General features: G+C 58.2%; 1 protein-coding gene across 4 annotated transcripts in view; it reads right to left on the reverse strand.

Moving 5' to 3' along the window:
* PEMT (phosphatidylethanolamine N-methyltransferase) overlaps positions 1-8,250 on the reverse strand; it is a 47,470-nt gene extending 39,220 nt beyond the window's left edge. Inside the window, exon 1 of one of the 4 annotated variants that reach the window (XM_032616459.1) lies at positions 8,109-8,250. Coding sequence is in view for 2 of the 4 variants with exons in the window: in XM_032616457.1 (XP_032472348.1) it covers positions 7,143-7,301 (159 nt within the window). In the remaining 2 variants the exon portion in view is untranslated. Of the gene's footprint in view, positions 1-7,142; positions 7,351-7,560; positions 7,669-8,108 lie in introns of those variants that run through there. The other 3 variants (XM_032616460.1, XM_032616457.1, XM_032616458.1) reach the window with 3 other exon arrangements.
* Between the last annotated feature and the right edge of the window lie 7,001 nt (positions 8,251-15,251).

Raw genomic sequence — 15,251 nt, forward strand, 5'->3', positions numbered from 1 at the left:
CAGCCCCTGGACCGGCGCTCCTGAGTATGGGGGCTCCAAAACCCTGGCATCTGCCCCGCGAGCTCACACACAGTGCACAGCTGTTTCCTATCGGCAGCCCCTGGACCGGCGCTCCTGGGTATGGGGGCTCCCAACCCCGGCACCTGCCCCGAGAGCTCACACACAGTGCAACAGCTGTTCCTATCGGCAAGCATGGAACAGGTGTGCACGCCGGGGGCTCGGGTAAACCAGATGCGCTGTCCCCAAAGCAGCTTAAACCAGGGAACTGAAACAGACCAGGTCTGTGTCAAACTGCCATGTTCTCAAAACACATGTCAAATGGTACAAGGACGCTGCAGAAGCCAGAGCACCCTGTACCCACCACACAGCGCTGAGTGCCCCTCCCGTATGTGCAGAGGGCCAGCTTTGAGCCCCAGATTCATTGCCCCCTGTGACCGGGCGGGTCTCCCCACCACCTCCACGCTGTCGACCCTCCGGCCGGCACTCTTTGTGGCCCCCACCCACTCCATGCCGGCCGTCTCCCAGCTGTGACAAGCGAAAATGGCTCCAGACGTGGCCCAGATGTCCCCGGGGACAGAAACTAAGGACCCTGCCTCTTAGGACAAGAGGAGGAAACAGCTGGATGCCTCTAATGCTGCGTTCCCCCTTTAAAAACCGTGACACACTGCTGACTTCTGCGTGGTCAGTGTTCACTGAGTCCCTGCGTTACTCTTTGTATTTTTCTTTTTCTTTTAGAAATTCATGGCCGCTCTCCACATGCAATTCAGAATAACAATAAGTCTCAACTGGAAGGTAAGTCACAAGCCTTGGCTTGGGGTGGGGGGGTGTGGAATCCACTCCAGGCGGGCCAGCCGTGCCCAGGGTGCAGAGCTGGGGGGCAGCCGGGTACGTAAACCACGCCTCCTGCCAACGGCCCCCAGCCCCGGCCTGGCAACTGAATCACCACATCCAGCTTAGGGCCGCCCACAAAACATGCTTCTCACCAGTTACGGACTCTTATGACAGCAACAACTCCCACGGGAGTTGATATGGCATTTCTGCAGACAAGGGTGTCATTGTCAGCCAGACTCCCATTTTTCTCTTTTTCTTTTTTTTTTTTTTTGCGGCAGGTGGGCCTCTCACTGTTGTGGCCTCTCCCGCTGCGGAGCACAGGCTCTGGACGTGCAGGCTCAGCGGTCATGGTTCACGGGCCCAGCCGCTCCACGGCATGTGGGATCCTCCCGGACCGGGGCACGAACCCGCGTCCCCTGCATCGGCAGCATCGGCAGGCGGGCTCTCAACCGCTGCGCCACCAGGGAAGCCCCAAGCTCCAGATATTTTTAAGAATTCCACTGCTAGTCATTCAGCAAACACTGAGCATCCCCGGGAGGCTCCACTCTGGGGGTCTGAGAGCTAAGCCCCTGCAACGAGACCAATGCGCACCTATGTAAGTTCTCACACCTCACCTTGGGCCACCACCCAGCAAGACGAGCGCCGCTGTCGTGCCAGCTCAGAGAGAATCAAGCCAGAGGCCCCCAGGGGGCCAGGCCAGGCCAGCGCTTCCAGATTCCAGATTCCAGATTCCGGGTTCAGGCACTGGAGTGAGGATAAGTCCCAAACACCCCCAAGGAGGCCGGGCAAGTGAGCGGGAGAGAGACTGCTTCTTCGCCTTTAGGAGAGCAGAGGCGGAGGGGAAACTGAGGCAGAGCGGTTAAGCAGTGACGCTGGCTGAGGTGGCCAGCAGCAGACATCTGGCCCGGGCTCCCTGTTAGGGCTGAACTGGTCAAAACTGGAACCTTGGCCCCCGCCCAGGTCCCAGGGCCCTCGGTCAACCTCTCATCCAGGAAGTATCCGGTCACCTTGAGGGGGGATTTGCGTTGCCCAGAGAAGGGCCCACCGAGCAGGAAAGAATGACGGACAAGTCAGGTGGCAGCAGAGGGCCCCCTCCTGGCTTCCCGCTCCAGAGGCCTGCAGGTCCCGTCCTGGTTGCTGTCACCCCCAAAACCCACTGGAAAGGGTGCCCTCCCGGGTCAGGCAGGAGCAGAGCAGGAGGGTCCCAGACCCCCGTCCCGTCACCCTGTACCCCTGTGGGCCACCTCGACTAAGGGGAGGGGCCCACCGGGGCCCACCCACCCTCTGCCCAACCTGATTAAAGCAGCGGATGTCCTGGCCTTCTGCTCCCGGTAACCCTAACAATGGAGCCCCCCTCTGGCTCCAAGTCCTGGTGCTGGAACAGAGAGGAGATGGGCTACCTACCGCTGCCCGGGCAGTGCTCCCTTGAGGGGCTCAGCGGCTAGAGCCCGTGCCACTCACCGTGCGAGGGTCAACAGCACCCAGGGTCACATTGTGACATCCAAACAAACAGCAGGGGCCCAGGGAATCAAAGTCACGTCGACCGCAGCTGGGACCCACGTACCGCTCACTGCCGGGGAAGGGGACGGGGTGGGGGCAGCGGGGCGGGCCTCTAGCTGGACCCTCCGTCCTCCGGGCCTTCTCGGTGATTCAGGAGACGTCTACCGGGAAACTTCTGCTGCAAGCCCCGAGCCTGGCGCATCCAAGAAGGAGCGGTCACAAAGAAGCTTTATACTAAGGCGGCCACGACCTCATGGCGGGGGCACCAGGCGCAGAAGAAGGTCTCTGGGCAGCGGATAATCCAGGCTGGGCTGGGGGCACCCCCTCACCCTCCAGGGACGGACCACAGGAAGCTCCATGACCCATCTCCGCCCAGGGGGATGAGAGGGGAAAACAGGTGCCAAGATACAAGGGGCAGAGGGTGCTCCCTGTGCGCCTGATGCCAGCGCTACAGACAGATGCTCTCTGGAGGGGCCCTCGGGGAATGCTCCCTTCTTAAGGAAGAGCCAGCGAGGGGTACAGCCCACATGCTGGGATGGGGGCCGAGACAGCACTGGAGACCACCTGAAGTCTCTGCTTTCCTACGATACAGACAGCGGCCAGTGGCTGCCCCAGAGTTCCGAATCCATGACTCCTTCCAGGAAGCTGTTTATTCACACCCTTCCTCCAGTGAGCCTGTCCTGGGCCATGTGCCGCGAGGCTCTGAGGGGCCCGTGGGGTCCCGCGTCCATGGGGCAAGGTGGGCCCTTCCTGGGAGTGGGTCTGGGGCCTCCTCTCCTCTGCGGGGGGGCCGTAAGCCGCAGACCTCTCTCTACATTTGCCCTCAGGGGCCCCGGACAGGCCCTGCTACGCTGGTGCCTAAGGCTATTTACCTAAGGAACCGTTCTGTGTCCAAGGCAGTGGTGACAGGAAGCCAGCTGACCGAGCCCTGGGCCAGGGCTTTGCAGAGGCAACAGAGCCTGTCCTGAGACACGGCCGCTTGCCCTGTGGGAACCTGGGTAAACTTTGACGGGGGTGGCCCCTCCTTCCTGGGACCAGTCAGGAGGATTAAGTGAGATGATACAGGAAGCTCACTTATTACTCTGTGACTGAGTCCGCCCACAACCCTGTGAGACATGCCCAATTTTCAGACTAAAAACTGAGGCTAACACATGAAGCCAAAACAGGTAGGCAGAAAATCGGTGAGGACAAGGTGGGCCAGAGCACCAGCCCCCATAACAGCAGAAGGCTCATCCCTCTCAGTGCACATGAAAGAAAAGAAAGAAAAAGTAAAAGTATGTATGTTCTTGAACCCATAACAGAAGCAAACTAGAAATCAATACCAGAAAGATCCTTGTTAAAGACCATCAGTAGGGGGCTTCCCTGGTGGCGCAGTGCTTAAGAATCTACCTGCCAATGCAGGGAACACGGGTTCGAGCCCTGGTCCGGGAAGATCCCACATGCCACGGAGCAACTAAGCCCTTGCGCCACAACTACCGAGCCTGCGCTCTAGAGCCCGTGAGCCGCAACTACTGAGCCTGCGAGCCACAACTACTGAAGCCCGCGCGCCTAGAGCCCGTGCTCCGCAACAAGAGAAGGCACTGCCATGAGAAGCCCGCGCACCGCAACAAAGAGTACCCCCCACCGCTCGCCGCAACTAGAGAAAGCCCACGCGCAGCAACGAAGACCCAATGCAGCCAAAATAAATAAATAAATACAATACAATAAAAATTAAAATAAAATAAAGAACACAAATAGGGACTTCCCTGGTGGTCCAGTGGTAAAGAATCCGCCTTCCAATGCAGGGGATGCAGGTTCGATCCCTGGCCAGGGAGCTAAGATCCCACATGCTGCAGGGCACCTAAAGCCCACGCAACAATTACTGAGTTTGTGTGCCTCAACGAGAGAATCCGCGTGCCGCAAACGACAGAGCCCACGCACTCTGGAGCCCACACACCACTATTAGAGAGAGAAGCCCATGTGCCACAAGAAAAGATCCCACATACCTCAACAAAGATCCCGCGTGCCACAACTAAGACCCAACGTAGCCAAAACACACAAATAAATATTTGTTTTAAAAAAGAAAAGAACATCCATACTGACAGACGGATGAGTAAAGCCCCGCGATCACCTCAACAGAGGAGAAGAAACCGAGGTTCTGCCCGCTTACGTGACTTGCCCAAGGTCTGGACTCTGACTCAAAAACACTGAAGACAAAAATTACGTCCTTGAGAACTTCACACAGTAAGTCGTCCAGAGAAACGGCCTGCTGTTTATTCTAACTAATGTGATAACGCCATAAGAGTTTGGAAAACAACTCAGTGCAGCAGGCAAACATCTCGCCCCGGAAGGCAGCTCCTACCTGCCCCTGGGATTTGCCTCCCAAATGAGCACAGATGAGTCACAAACAGGGACCGTGCAGCCCAAGGGGCCTGTCACCCAGCATGGTCTCGACGCTGCCTGAACAACAGCGGCCTTGCCTTCTGAAGAGCACCCACCCTCAGGTGGGCTGCACTTTACAGCTGACAAAGGTCCCATTTTACGGAGCAGGTAACTGAAGGGCCCCTCATGACACCTACACCACCCATCGCTCACAAGGGCTGGAGAACCATCTGGAAATGGGCATGAAAGGGGCCCCCCGACTGTGCCCTGGCAGCCTGTGCTCCCAAAGAAGCCGGCACCCCGAGGCCCCACTGGAGCCCTCCAGTCCGGCTCCATCGCCCACCAGCCGGCGGGCTTCACTCAGCTGCCCAGCTGAGGAGCCTGGCTGAGTCCAGGGCAGGGAGAGCCTCGGTCGACGAGGCTGCAGCCGGGGACGCGCCTCAGCCCAAGGGGGGACTTTCTAAGCTCAAAACAAAGCCCAGATTCTGCACCAGCTGGGGCAGGCCCAGGAGCTAGTGGTCAAGGGCACCGTGCCCATGGTTGCACGTCAGCACACGTGCGGCTGCTGAGGACGTGCGGTGCCACGTGATGAAATGACGTATTTTACGTATCGGGTCAAATATATTGTCAAAAGTGATTCACCGATTCCTTACTTTTTCAACTGTGGCTACTAGAGGAGTTTCGATTCTCAGCGTGACATATTACCGCCAAGGGACGGCGCGGGTCCAACCCACTGCCACCATGCAGCTGAGACGCCCGGCTGCAGAGAAACCATCCCGAGGATGACATCTCTCAAAACCAGAAGTTTTCACAGGAGGGAGGAGGGCTGCCAAGTAGGACAAATACGTAACGTTCAGCGTTGTTGGCAACAGGAGGCTTAACTGCACCAATAAGGGCTGCAGTGGAAAAAGCGGAATGTTAGCCAACGAGGGTCACCCTGACCTGTCCCCTGAAAGGCTCCCAGATCGCTCCAACCGCACAGCCCCACAGGGGAGGGAAGAAGGGCAGAAAAGGCCTTCCCCCCAACACCCAGGAAATCTCCCCCTCCCCCGCTGCTAGGTCTAGAACACAAGCCTTGCCTAGACCTGAGGGCAGGACCCTAACCCTGCAGCGGGGCCCACTGCCCCCTTGATTTCCACCAGAAGCCCCGAAGGCTTCCCCACCTCCAGTTAATGGTGCCCCATCCATCCCCTGTAGGTCTCACCCATGAAACATCCACCCCAAGCCAGGCAATGCCGAGGGTCCCCTTTGGCTAGGCTTCTCTTTGTTCTTGAACAAATACTCCTCCTCAAGGCCTTGGTCTGCCAGCCCCCCACCAGAGCACCTGGGCCCCCACCCCCCAGGGCGTATCACTCAGGGCTCAGATCAGAGGTCACCTCCTCAGATGGGGACCGGCTATCTCAGGATCTCAACCCACCTCCCCACAAGCCAGTTTCTAAAACATTGACCAGTTTTATCTCCGGCAGAGAATTTTCAGTTTCCAGCCTCAGTGGAGTGAATGGTCAGTGAGAGCCGACAAAGAATGCCGCCTGCCATTCCGGTAAACAAGGGAAGTCGCCCCCCATCAAGCCATCGGCTGCTGCTGCCGCCAACCCCACAGTGCACCCTGACGGGGGATTCAGGATGGAGAAAAACAGGAGACAGGCCCCAGGCAGTTAAGATGCAGATCTGAGGAATAATTTCAAGGAGCCCAGACTCTTGCACCTTCCCACAAATAGAAAAGTGCTAAAATCATGTACAAGATGTCTGCTTTTTTGTGTTTAGCAGTAATCTTTTGATGTTCGATGTGGGTTTTTTTTCCAGCAAAAACTCCTATATATCCTGGCTCCCCCTCAGAGCTACTGAGAGGCTCTTTCCTGGGCTAGAGTCCTCAGTAAGGCCCCCAATAGAACACAACTCGCAACCATTAGGTTGTGCGTTTTTCTTCAGTGGACACCTGCTCTCGATCGGTACCGGCTGTACCAATGAATGGACCACAAAAGGCGGCCTCGGGCAGGGACCTCTTGGGAGCTCCACGGGGAGTGGCTGACGCCAAAAAGGTTAATGTCTTGTCTCAGAGGAGACTCTAAGGGCCGGGGCCAGGGGCCCGGCTGGTCTTCAGAACCAGGTCCCGCCTGGCCCATCCCGGCCCGGCCCGTGCGGGGCTCCGCAGGCCGCGAACTCCCCGCCAGTCCACCCGGGAGGAGCCCTGTCCTCCGGTCTCAGCTCGGGGCGCCTCCTCCCCGGAGCCTAGCGATCCCGTAGGTGCACACGTGTACGCACTCCCACGCGCGGTTACGGGTGCGGACACGCGCATTCGCACTCACACACACGCACCCGCGGCCCCGCCCCGCGCCCGTTGCCTGGTAACGGCGGCACCGCCCGCGGGCGTAGGCGGTGGCACCGCCCGCCGCGGACCCAGCAGCCCTAGCGACCCCCCCTCCTGGCCCGGCTGCCGGCGCGGTCGGTACCTTCCTGAAGTCCAAGTTGCCGAGGCCCCCGCAGCAGTCGGGCGCCGCCACCGAGCTGCACATGGACCCCGCCCGGCCCGGCCCCGTCGGCCGCGGGCCGCCTTGCAGGGACCAAGTGCGGGCCTCGCGGCAGCCCCCAACCGCCAGCACCGGCCCCATCGCGCCCGGGAAGCGCCGCCGGACGCGGCGCTTTCCCGGTGACCGCGCTTCCCCGGCCTTCTGGGAAATGTAGTCCCCGTCCCCGCGCAGCGCCGCGCTCCCGGGCTCGCACCGGCCTCTCGCGGAGCCGAGAACTACAAGTCCCAGGGCCGCCCGTTGCGGCGCCTGCCAGTCCCGAGTAGGCCACGCGGCTGCTGGGCCCCCGCCCGCCGGCCCCCGGCCCCCGGCCCCCGGCTCCCCACTCGGTCCGCCAACTCACCTGGTGTCCCTGTCCTTGGCCGGCTGCGGCGGGTCGTAGGTTTAAGTAGCGCGCTGCGCAGCCCCGCGGACCTGGACTTTGGCCGGCTCGGCCCCCCGCCCCTCCTAAGGCTGCCTGTGGCGGGGGGCGGGCACACCCCGCAGCTCCCGCCCCCCCACCCGGTTGCGACCCCTCCTCCACTGGCCCTCGAGCACTCACCGGGGCTGCCCTCACTGTCCCCTGGGAGATGAGAGCCGAGCAGCACAATAAAGGGTTATAGCTTGATGCGGGCTGGGATGGCAAAACGGGGGACACTGCCCTGGAATGCTCAGGGAAGGGCCCGAGGGAAGCCTGTGCGCAGGAGAAGGTGGCAGACATGCAAATTGCGGGGGTGGGAAGAGGGACCACCTGTGCAGGTGCCTGGAGACCAGAGAAGTCCTCAGTAATCCGGAAAAGGCTGGCGTAGTGGTGGAGGGGGGACAACGGGAGGGAAGGGGTTTAGAAAAGTAGGTGGGATTTTAGCTGGTTGGGTCCCAAGAGAGCCCCTTTGGTAGCTAGGTGTCACATACCTGGGAGCCCTGGCAGTCCCTCTGCTTCCTGATTCCGGCCCACTTCTCTCCCCCTTGGCCCTCAGCACCTACCAGCCCAGAGCATTTGTGAGCTGCCACCGTGTGCCCACCCCTGTGCTGACCACAGCATCCCTAGGATGGGGCAGGCCCACCAAGAGACAGGAAGGATGCTGGCACCTAGCTAGCTAGGTGCACTAGCTCTGTGGTTGCAGGCAACTTTCGTTTTCTCAAAAGTAAAAGGGAAATAGCTGCTGGTAAAACCCACTGCACAGGACCTGACCCGTGGGAAGTGCTTGAGAACCACTGGCCACGAATGGGCTGGGTGCACAGCAGGTGCTGCAGGGCTGGCTTGCCCACTGACCACCCCGTCAGGGTGTCCAGGCAGGGCCTTCCGGAACCAGAGCCAATTCTGGAGAGCCCGCCAAGGGGGAGGGCCCCCAGGGAGCACTACCCCCCCCCACCACTACAGTCTGTTTCACCCAAGCCCCAGTTTTCTCCCCACCTACCAGGCCACTCTCCTCCCCCCCACCCCCCATTCTTTTATTAAGCCAGGAAAATTAGTTTTTGTGTGTTTGGTTTATCTGGGAACAAAGAAAGGTAAATGTCAGAGGTCACACCGTAGCTGATGCAACTGGAGGAATCCACTCCTCCACCGCTAACCCACCCCCACCACTCTGGCTCCATGAAAGGAACACACCCAGACGTGCAGAAGCCAAACTCAGCTTCCAGTGTGATCGATCGGGACTGTTCAGATCAAAAACCTCCTGCTGAAGAAATCTGGGGGCAGAAGTCTTGCCTGGCCCTTTGAAAACTCCCAGGTGTGAGCTGGCAGGGGAGTCCCCAGGCCGACCTCTCTCGGGGGAATATGCCTTTTCCGGCAACCCTGGCAAACAGAGAAGTCACTTCTGAGGCAGCACGCTGCTCTGTTGGACAGGATGTTTGTTCCAGATACCGACCCAAAGTCCCTCTTGCTGGAGCTTTAACAAACAGCCCGTTTCTACCCTCAGGGTTATCTCTCTTTGCCCCTTGATAGCTCTTCAGATATGGGAGCCATTTATCATGAGTGTCTCCCAGTCAGCTCCAGGACAAACATCTCTAGATGACCTCTCTGGCCAGGAGTTTGACCTTTGCTGGGAGGGGATCAAAGCTAACAGCCATTTCTTTGCCGTCCTCCCTCCCCCAGTGGCCCTGGATCTGAGTGCCTGGCTCCCAGCAATCACCAAAAGCAGCTTTTATTACTAAAATTAACATTTGCTTATCGAGTGGCCTTGGGTAAAACCTAAACCTTCCCCTACTCTGAGTCTATTTTCTGTTCATAAAGTAGGTACGATAGTGTCTCCCGATAGGATCAGCCCGGCACGCAGTAGGTTCTCAACAGATGCCTGTCTCCCTCCTTTCCATACAATCAAGACTTGCCTGAGATCATACCCCTGACGGGCATGAACACGCTGCGGTTTAGGACTGCCCATGACGGGGTCCAGGGGAGCCGGCTACTAACTAGGAGGCCTGCGAGTCCCCGGGAGGACGTGGGTGAGGAGGCAGGCTGGGCAGCGTCCCTGAGGGGTGGGAAGCGGGGGGAGGCTGGGGCGGTGGCGGGCACCACAGGTCACCGGAAACCAGGTCATCGCGAGTTCTTTAAAACCAGGAGGGGACTGAGGGGCCGCGGCCATGATGCCCAGCTCCCCTCCTACCTCCAGGCCTGATTGCCCCCACCCTGACCACGGCAGGTTCTGTAGGAGCCGGGTGGGAGCTGGGGCGGGGCAGCACCGCTCATGAAGAGTCAACGACCCCTTCCGCCAGGGCTTGGGGAGGAGCCCCTTCCCCAGCGACCTCTGTTGCTGGGAGGAGGGCCTCGCAGCAGGTTCCCCTGAATTCAGGCCCAGGAAGCACCAGCAATCTCTGCGGGCTCTCTGCTGGGCCTGGAGCACCCCGGGCCCTCTCTCACCTCAGGACGTTCGCACACGCTGTGCCTTCTGCCTGGAATGCTGCTCCCCTAGATGTCCTGAGAGCCCCTCCCTCACCTCCTTCAAGTCAAATGCCACCTTTCCACTCGACTGGACTTGTCAGCCTCCCCCCGCTCTCCATCCCCTTCCCAACTGTATTTCTCTCCAAAGCCCTTGTCGCCACCTAACAAATGTATTTGGTTTACTTATTTCTTCTGTGTAGCATCAGTCACCCCCAGGAGGATATGAGCTTCCCGAGGGCAGGGTTTTATCTGTTTCTACACCACTCTCTCCCTGGCGCCTGGGTCGCTCCTGGCACAAAGCAGGCACTCAATAAATAGTGAATGAGTGAATAGTTCTGCCACTCCCATATTTGGGGCATCCTTGGGCAAACCACTTCTCTGGGCCTCAGGGACCCTGTCAGTGGAACGGGGAGGGTGAAGGACCCTGGCTGTGTGGCCTAGGGCAAGCAACTTACCCTCTGACTCTCAGCAGATGAGAAAATCCTAATCATAAAAACAAGAGCTAAGATGTTTGAACTCTTGCAAAGCTGCAGGCCCAGCGCTCAGCACCGTTTTCTCTGAGCCTCGTGACGACCCAGTGAAGGAGAGATGGCAAGCTGACTCACGTGGAAGGGACCGCAGTCACGCAGCCAAATGAGTGACGGGCTTGGGAACTGCCAGCCTAGAGCCAAGCCTGGCCTTTACCACCAGAAAGGAGCAGGTGACCCAAAGCCCAGCACAGGACCCACTGCAGGAGCCAGCCCTGGTTCAGACAGTCAGCGCTCAACCCCACCAGGTTTCTGCCCCCTTCTCAGCTTCTTTTCACCACATGCACCCTTCACGGGCCAGTTAAAGCTTTGTCTTTTCTGAGAAGCCTCACTGCTCCTATAAGGACGAGGGCAAAGCGTGATTCCTCACCCACAAGGTCCCAAGTGGCCCAGGTGCAGCCGCCTCCCCAGCCCTTCTTGCTCCCTGTGCTCCAGCCACGGGGCCTTTGCACATCCCCCTCCCTCTGCCAGGCACACACTTCCCTCTCTTCTTGGAGAGCGAGGGCGTTTCCTGCACCCACGCACACTCAGCACCAGTCAGGGCTCATCGGATATTCACCCAACAAACGAATACACGAGTGAATGACGGTCAAAACTGAATTTCAGTCCAGTGAAATTATCCCTCAAAAATGGAGACAAAGTAAAGGTGTATTCAGACAAAGGAAGGTTAAGAGAATTCATCCCCAGCAGGCTGGTCGGGAGCCCGGGAACGCTGGAAGGAGTGAAGAGCAGTGAAAATTAGCTGTTAAAACTAATCAATATTGGACGTTCGTAACAATAGAAACATCTTGTGGGAGTTAAAATATTTATCTTGGTCACTGAGAGAAAAGTCAGGGAAACCCCCATAGGGTTTGATTCCCCACAAAACCTCCTCCTATTAGTGGCAGAGTATACGTTCTTGTCAAGGTCACGCAGAGCATTGGCCAATGTCGACCACATGCAGAGGCACATAGGGCAAATCTCGATAGATTTTGAAGGAGTGCGATCACGTAGTTTATTCTCCCATACACAGGTGGATTAAGCTAGAAAACAGGAAGGCAACTACCGCAGCCCCCAACATTTGGGAATTACCCAAAACATTTTTTTTTTAAACCCCAGAGACAAGTTCTAGCTGCTTCGAGTTCCCGGGACCCACCAGGCACTTTACCTGGCTGGAGTGGGTCAGGCGGGGGACACGGCTTCGAGGACCCTCTTGGAGGAGGGGCCTTTCCTGTTTAATCCCAGGTTCCAGGAGCGGAGGAGAGGGGTTGGGGTGGGGCGCTGGGTGCTCTGAGGGCTGAGGGGTGTAATGGGGGCTGAGCGTGTGCGCAAGAACCAGCAGTCCTGGCCCAAAGCTCAGGGCGAGTGGAGTCTCAGCAGGTCTTCAGGCTGAAGACTGTGCAGGGTACCCCTCGGGCACAGCCCGAGCAGGAGCTGGAAGCGACCGTGATCAGCGCTGAGGACGGGCCGGGGCCTCGTGCACCGCATCAGCTCCACGTGCGGAGTCTTGTTTAGGACTGTTGCCAGGAGCACAGAGGACACAGTCGGCCCAACCTCTTTCCACAGGTTTGTGCCTCCCTTCCTCACCAGCATGGGATCTTATTATTCCAAATATACTTACATTAACTTAATAGTTGAATGATTATACCTTATTTAACTTGTTTCTTCCCCGTTATATGTGATGTTGGACGTTTTCCCATGTGCTTTCCTTTTTGGTCAGAATACTGTTTCGTTTGCACTATTTAACAGCGCACCTCTTGGGCTTTCTTGCAAAAAGACCTGTGAGCCTCAGTCTTAGCAATCTCTTGAACTTTTTAATTAAATGAATGGGGCCGTTGTAACTCTTAAGTGATTAAAAATTGTTTTTACCTTGAAAAGTTTCCAAGCCACAAAAAATGTGGAAGAATTATGCAATAAACACCTCTGTACCCTTCACCTAGATTGACCCATTTTCATTCTCCAGCATTTGCTTTATCTGTTTATAAGGAGTTTTATTTGGGGGGGGGGGGTGGATTTTTTTTGCTTGGCCGAGCCGTGAGTGTAGCATGCGGGATCTTAGCTCCCCAACCGGGGATTGAACCCACGCCCCCTGCAGTGGAAGTGCAGAGTCTTAACCACTGGACCTCCAGGGAAGTCCCTACATGAAGTTTTTTTTAATTTAATTTATTTATTATTTTTATTTATTTATTTTTGGCTGCATTGGGTCTTCGTTGAGGTGCACGGGCTTCTCGCCGCGGTGGCCTCTCTAGTTGCAGAGCACTGGCTCCAGGCACGCGGGCTTCAGGAGTTGTGGTTTGCGGGCTCTAGAGTGCAGGCTCAGTAGCTGTGGCGCACGGGCTTAGTTGCTCCACGGCATGTGGGATCTTCCCGGACCAGGGATCGAACCCGCGTCCCCTGCACTGGCAGGCGGATCCTTAGCCACTGCGCCACCAGGGAAGCCCTGGAGTTATTTTTCTATGAACTGTTTGAGAGCACATGCAGACTCTTCACCCCTAAACCCTCCAGTGGATATTTCTCCTGGGAACAAAGACATTCTCCTGGGAAACCTCAATACAGCGATCAGAGTCAGCAGGTTTATGGTGGATACCGAGGACAGCTAACGCTGAGGCCACGTCCGGATTTCACCCACTGTCCCATCGAGCAGACTGGCCCTCAAGTGGGTTTTGTTTGGTGGTCTCGGGGCCAGAGCGTCCCCTCAGTGCTGCGACCTCTGAACCTGCTTCCAGCTGCCCTTCCCGGTGCCTGAGCTTGACCTCTGGGCATGGGCCTCTCCTCCGCAGAGATGCACGGGTTCAGCTATTTCCTTTCCTCTGTGTTACCTGCTCGGCCGTCGCCCTGGCCTGTTGTTCTTACCGATTCACAAAACTCCTGGGGTTTCATAGTCCAACTCAGGAGGGCAGCTCAGAGGCAGCCAGGGTCCAGGCTGTCACCCCAGCCCCTGCTGCCTGGTCCATGCGTCCCTGGTATGCTGGCATCTCCGACATCTAAGGGGAAAATCCCTACGGAGGAGCCAGTGTCCCAGCAGCCAGCAGACCCGCTGGATCTGTGGGAGATGCTGGGCCTCCTCCTGGTACAGCCTCCGCCCCTGGCAGGCCAGACAGGAGATGCCCGGGTCAGAACCTGCTCAGGTTTCTGGACGAGGGCAAGTGGGACAACGCTCTGTGCTGTGGGCAAACATGGGCATCCCTGCCCCTCACCCTGGAAATACACCCCCAACCCGAAACGCCCCACTCCAAGGAGGGATTTATGGGCCCCTGTTGAGAACAGCTAGAGAACACTATGTATTGAGGGCTTCCTTGGAGCTGGCCTTGAGCCAAGCACTTGAGACACTTTATCCTGTTGGTACCGCCCAACTGTCCACTCTACAGATGAGAAAAGTGAGGCCCAGGAAGTTGGAGCCGGGACCGTGACCCCGTAGGCCTGACCCTTGTGCCCCCCCCGTTCCCGCTGTCCACAAATGGAGGCCACGTCACATGCTCGTGTGGCCCCAGGTTCTGAGTTAAGCCCAAGCAGGAGGTTGGATTATCGCTCAGCAAACACTGGCCCTCATGCTTCCCCTCTCACTGAGGGCAGAGCGGATGTCCCCGTGCCATCCACCTGGGCCTGGGCCCGGGCCTGGGAGCTGCTCGGGCTGATGCAACCATAGCGGGCAGGACATACAGAGCCGTTAGATGAGGCAAAGGCCCTGAATGTGGCCCACGTGATCTGCTCGGGCTCCTTGGGCTCCAGTGACCAGCGCGAGGAGCACATGGCCTGGACCCCAGAGCAAACACCCCTGGAGAAGGCCTGGACTTGGCCAGGTCAGACAGCACCACAGCCTGAGTGTAAGTCTCGTGGCCATAAGGCCCTGGCGTGGGCAGTCTTTCCGCAGCATCCCTGCAGCAGTAGCTGACGGACACAGCCTGGCTCCAGGGGCATCTTGGGCAGGTGCTTCCGCCTCTGCAGAGTTGTTTCCCATCCATGTGAGAGTCAACGACAGAACGGACCTTATAGGTTGTGGGGCAGGTGGGAGGGGCTTGCGCTCTCAGCACAGGGCCCGGTGCGCACAGAGCACTTAGTAAACGCTTGTCCTGCGTGACTACTGTCACTAGAGCCGCTGCTCGTACCGTTGGCTGTGCCGCCCGGGGTCCAGCAAGGAGACCCAGGCTCTGCCCTCGAGGACTCAGACCGTTGGAGGTTAATGAATAGGAAGCAGAGTTAGCCTTCAGCTACGGGGGCAGCTCTCGGAGCACCCTGCCTAGTCCTGGAGTTGCCCCTCCCCTGATCCCAACTTGCCCAGCAGCATCTAAAGTGGGCTGCCTGGACCCCAGATGGCCACGTGCCCGGTGGGGAGGACCGGCCGGGTCACGGTGACCCACAGACCACGGGAAACTCAAAGCCAGCCTAGCCCCACCCCACCCCGACAGGCCTCCCCCTCCGTCAGCCCGGCTCTGGGCCCAGGCCCTCGGGTGTGTGTCGTGTGATGGTAGCGTTTGGGTCTGTTTCAGTGTGTGTGTGGGTGGGTGTGTGTCTGTGTGTTTCCAGGCGTGTGCAAGTCTGCTTCAGCATCCACGTGTGTGTGTGAATGGGTGTGTCAGTATGGTCTGTGTATGTCGGTGGGAGTGTACTTCTGTGTTTCCAGGGCCATGGCTGTGTATCTCTGACTCAGAGCACTGCCATCCAGAGGCCAGG

This window comes from Phocoena sinus, chromosome 20 (assembly GCF_008692025.1).
Source record: "Phocoena sinus isolate mPhoSin1 chromosome 20, mPhoSin1.pri, whole genome shotgun sequence".
In the NCBI taxonomy this organism is placed as follows: Eukaryota; Metazoa; Chordata; class Mammalia; order Artiodactyla; family Phocoenidae; genus Phocoena; species Phocoena sinus.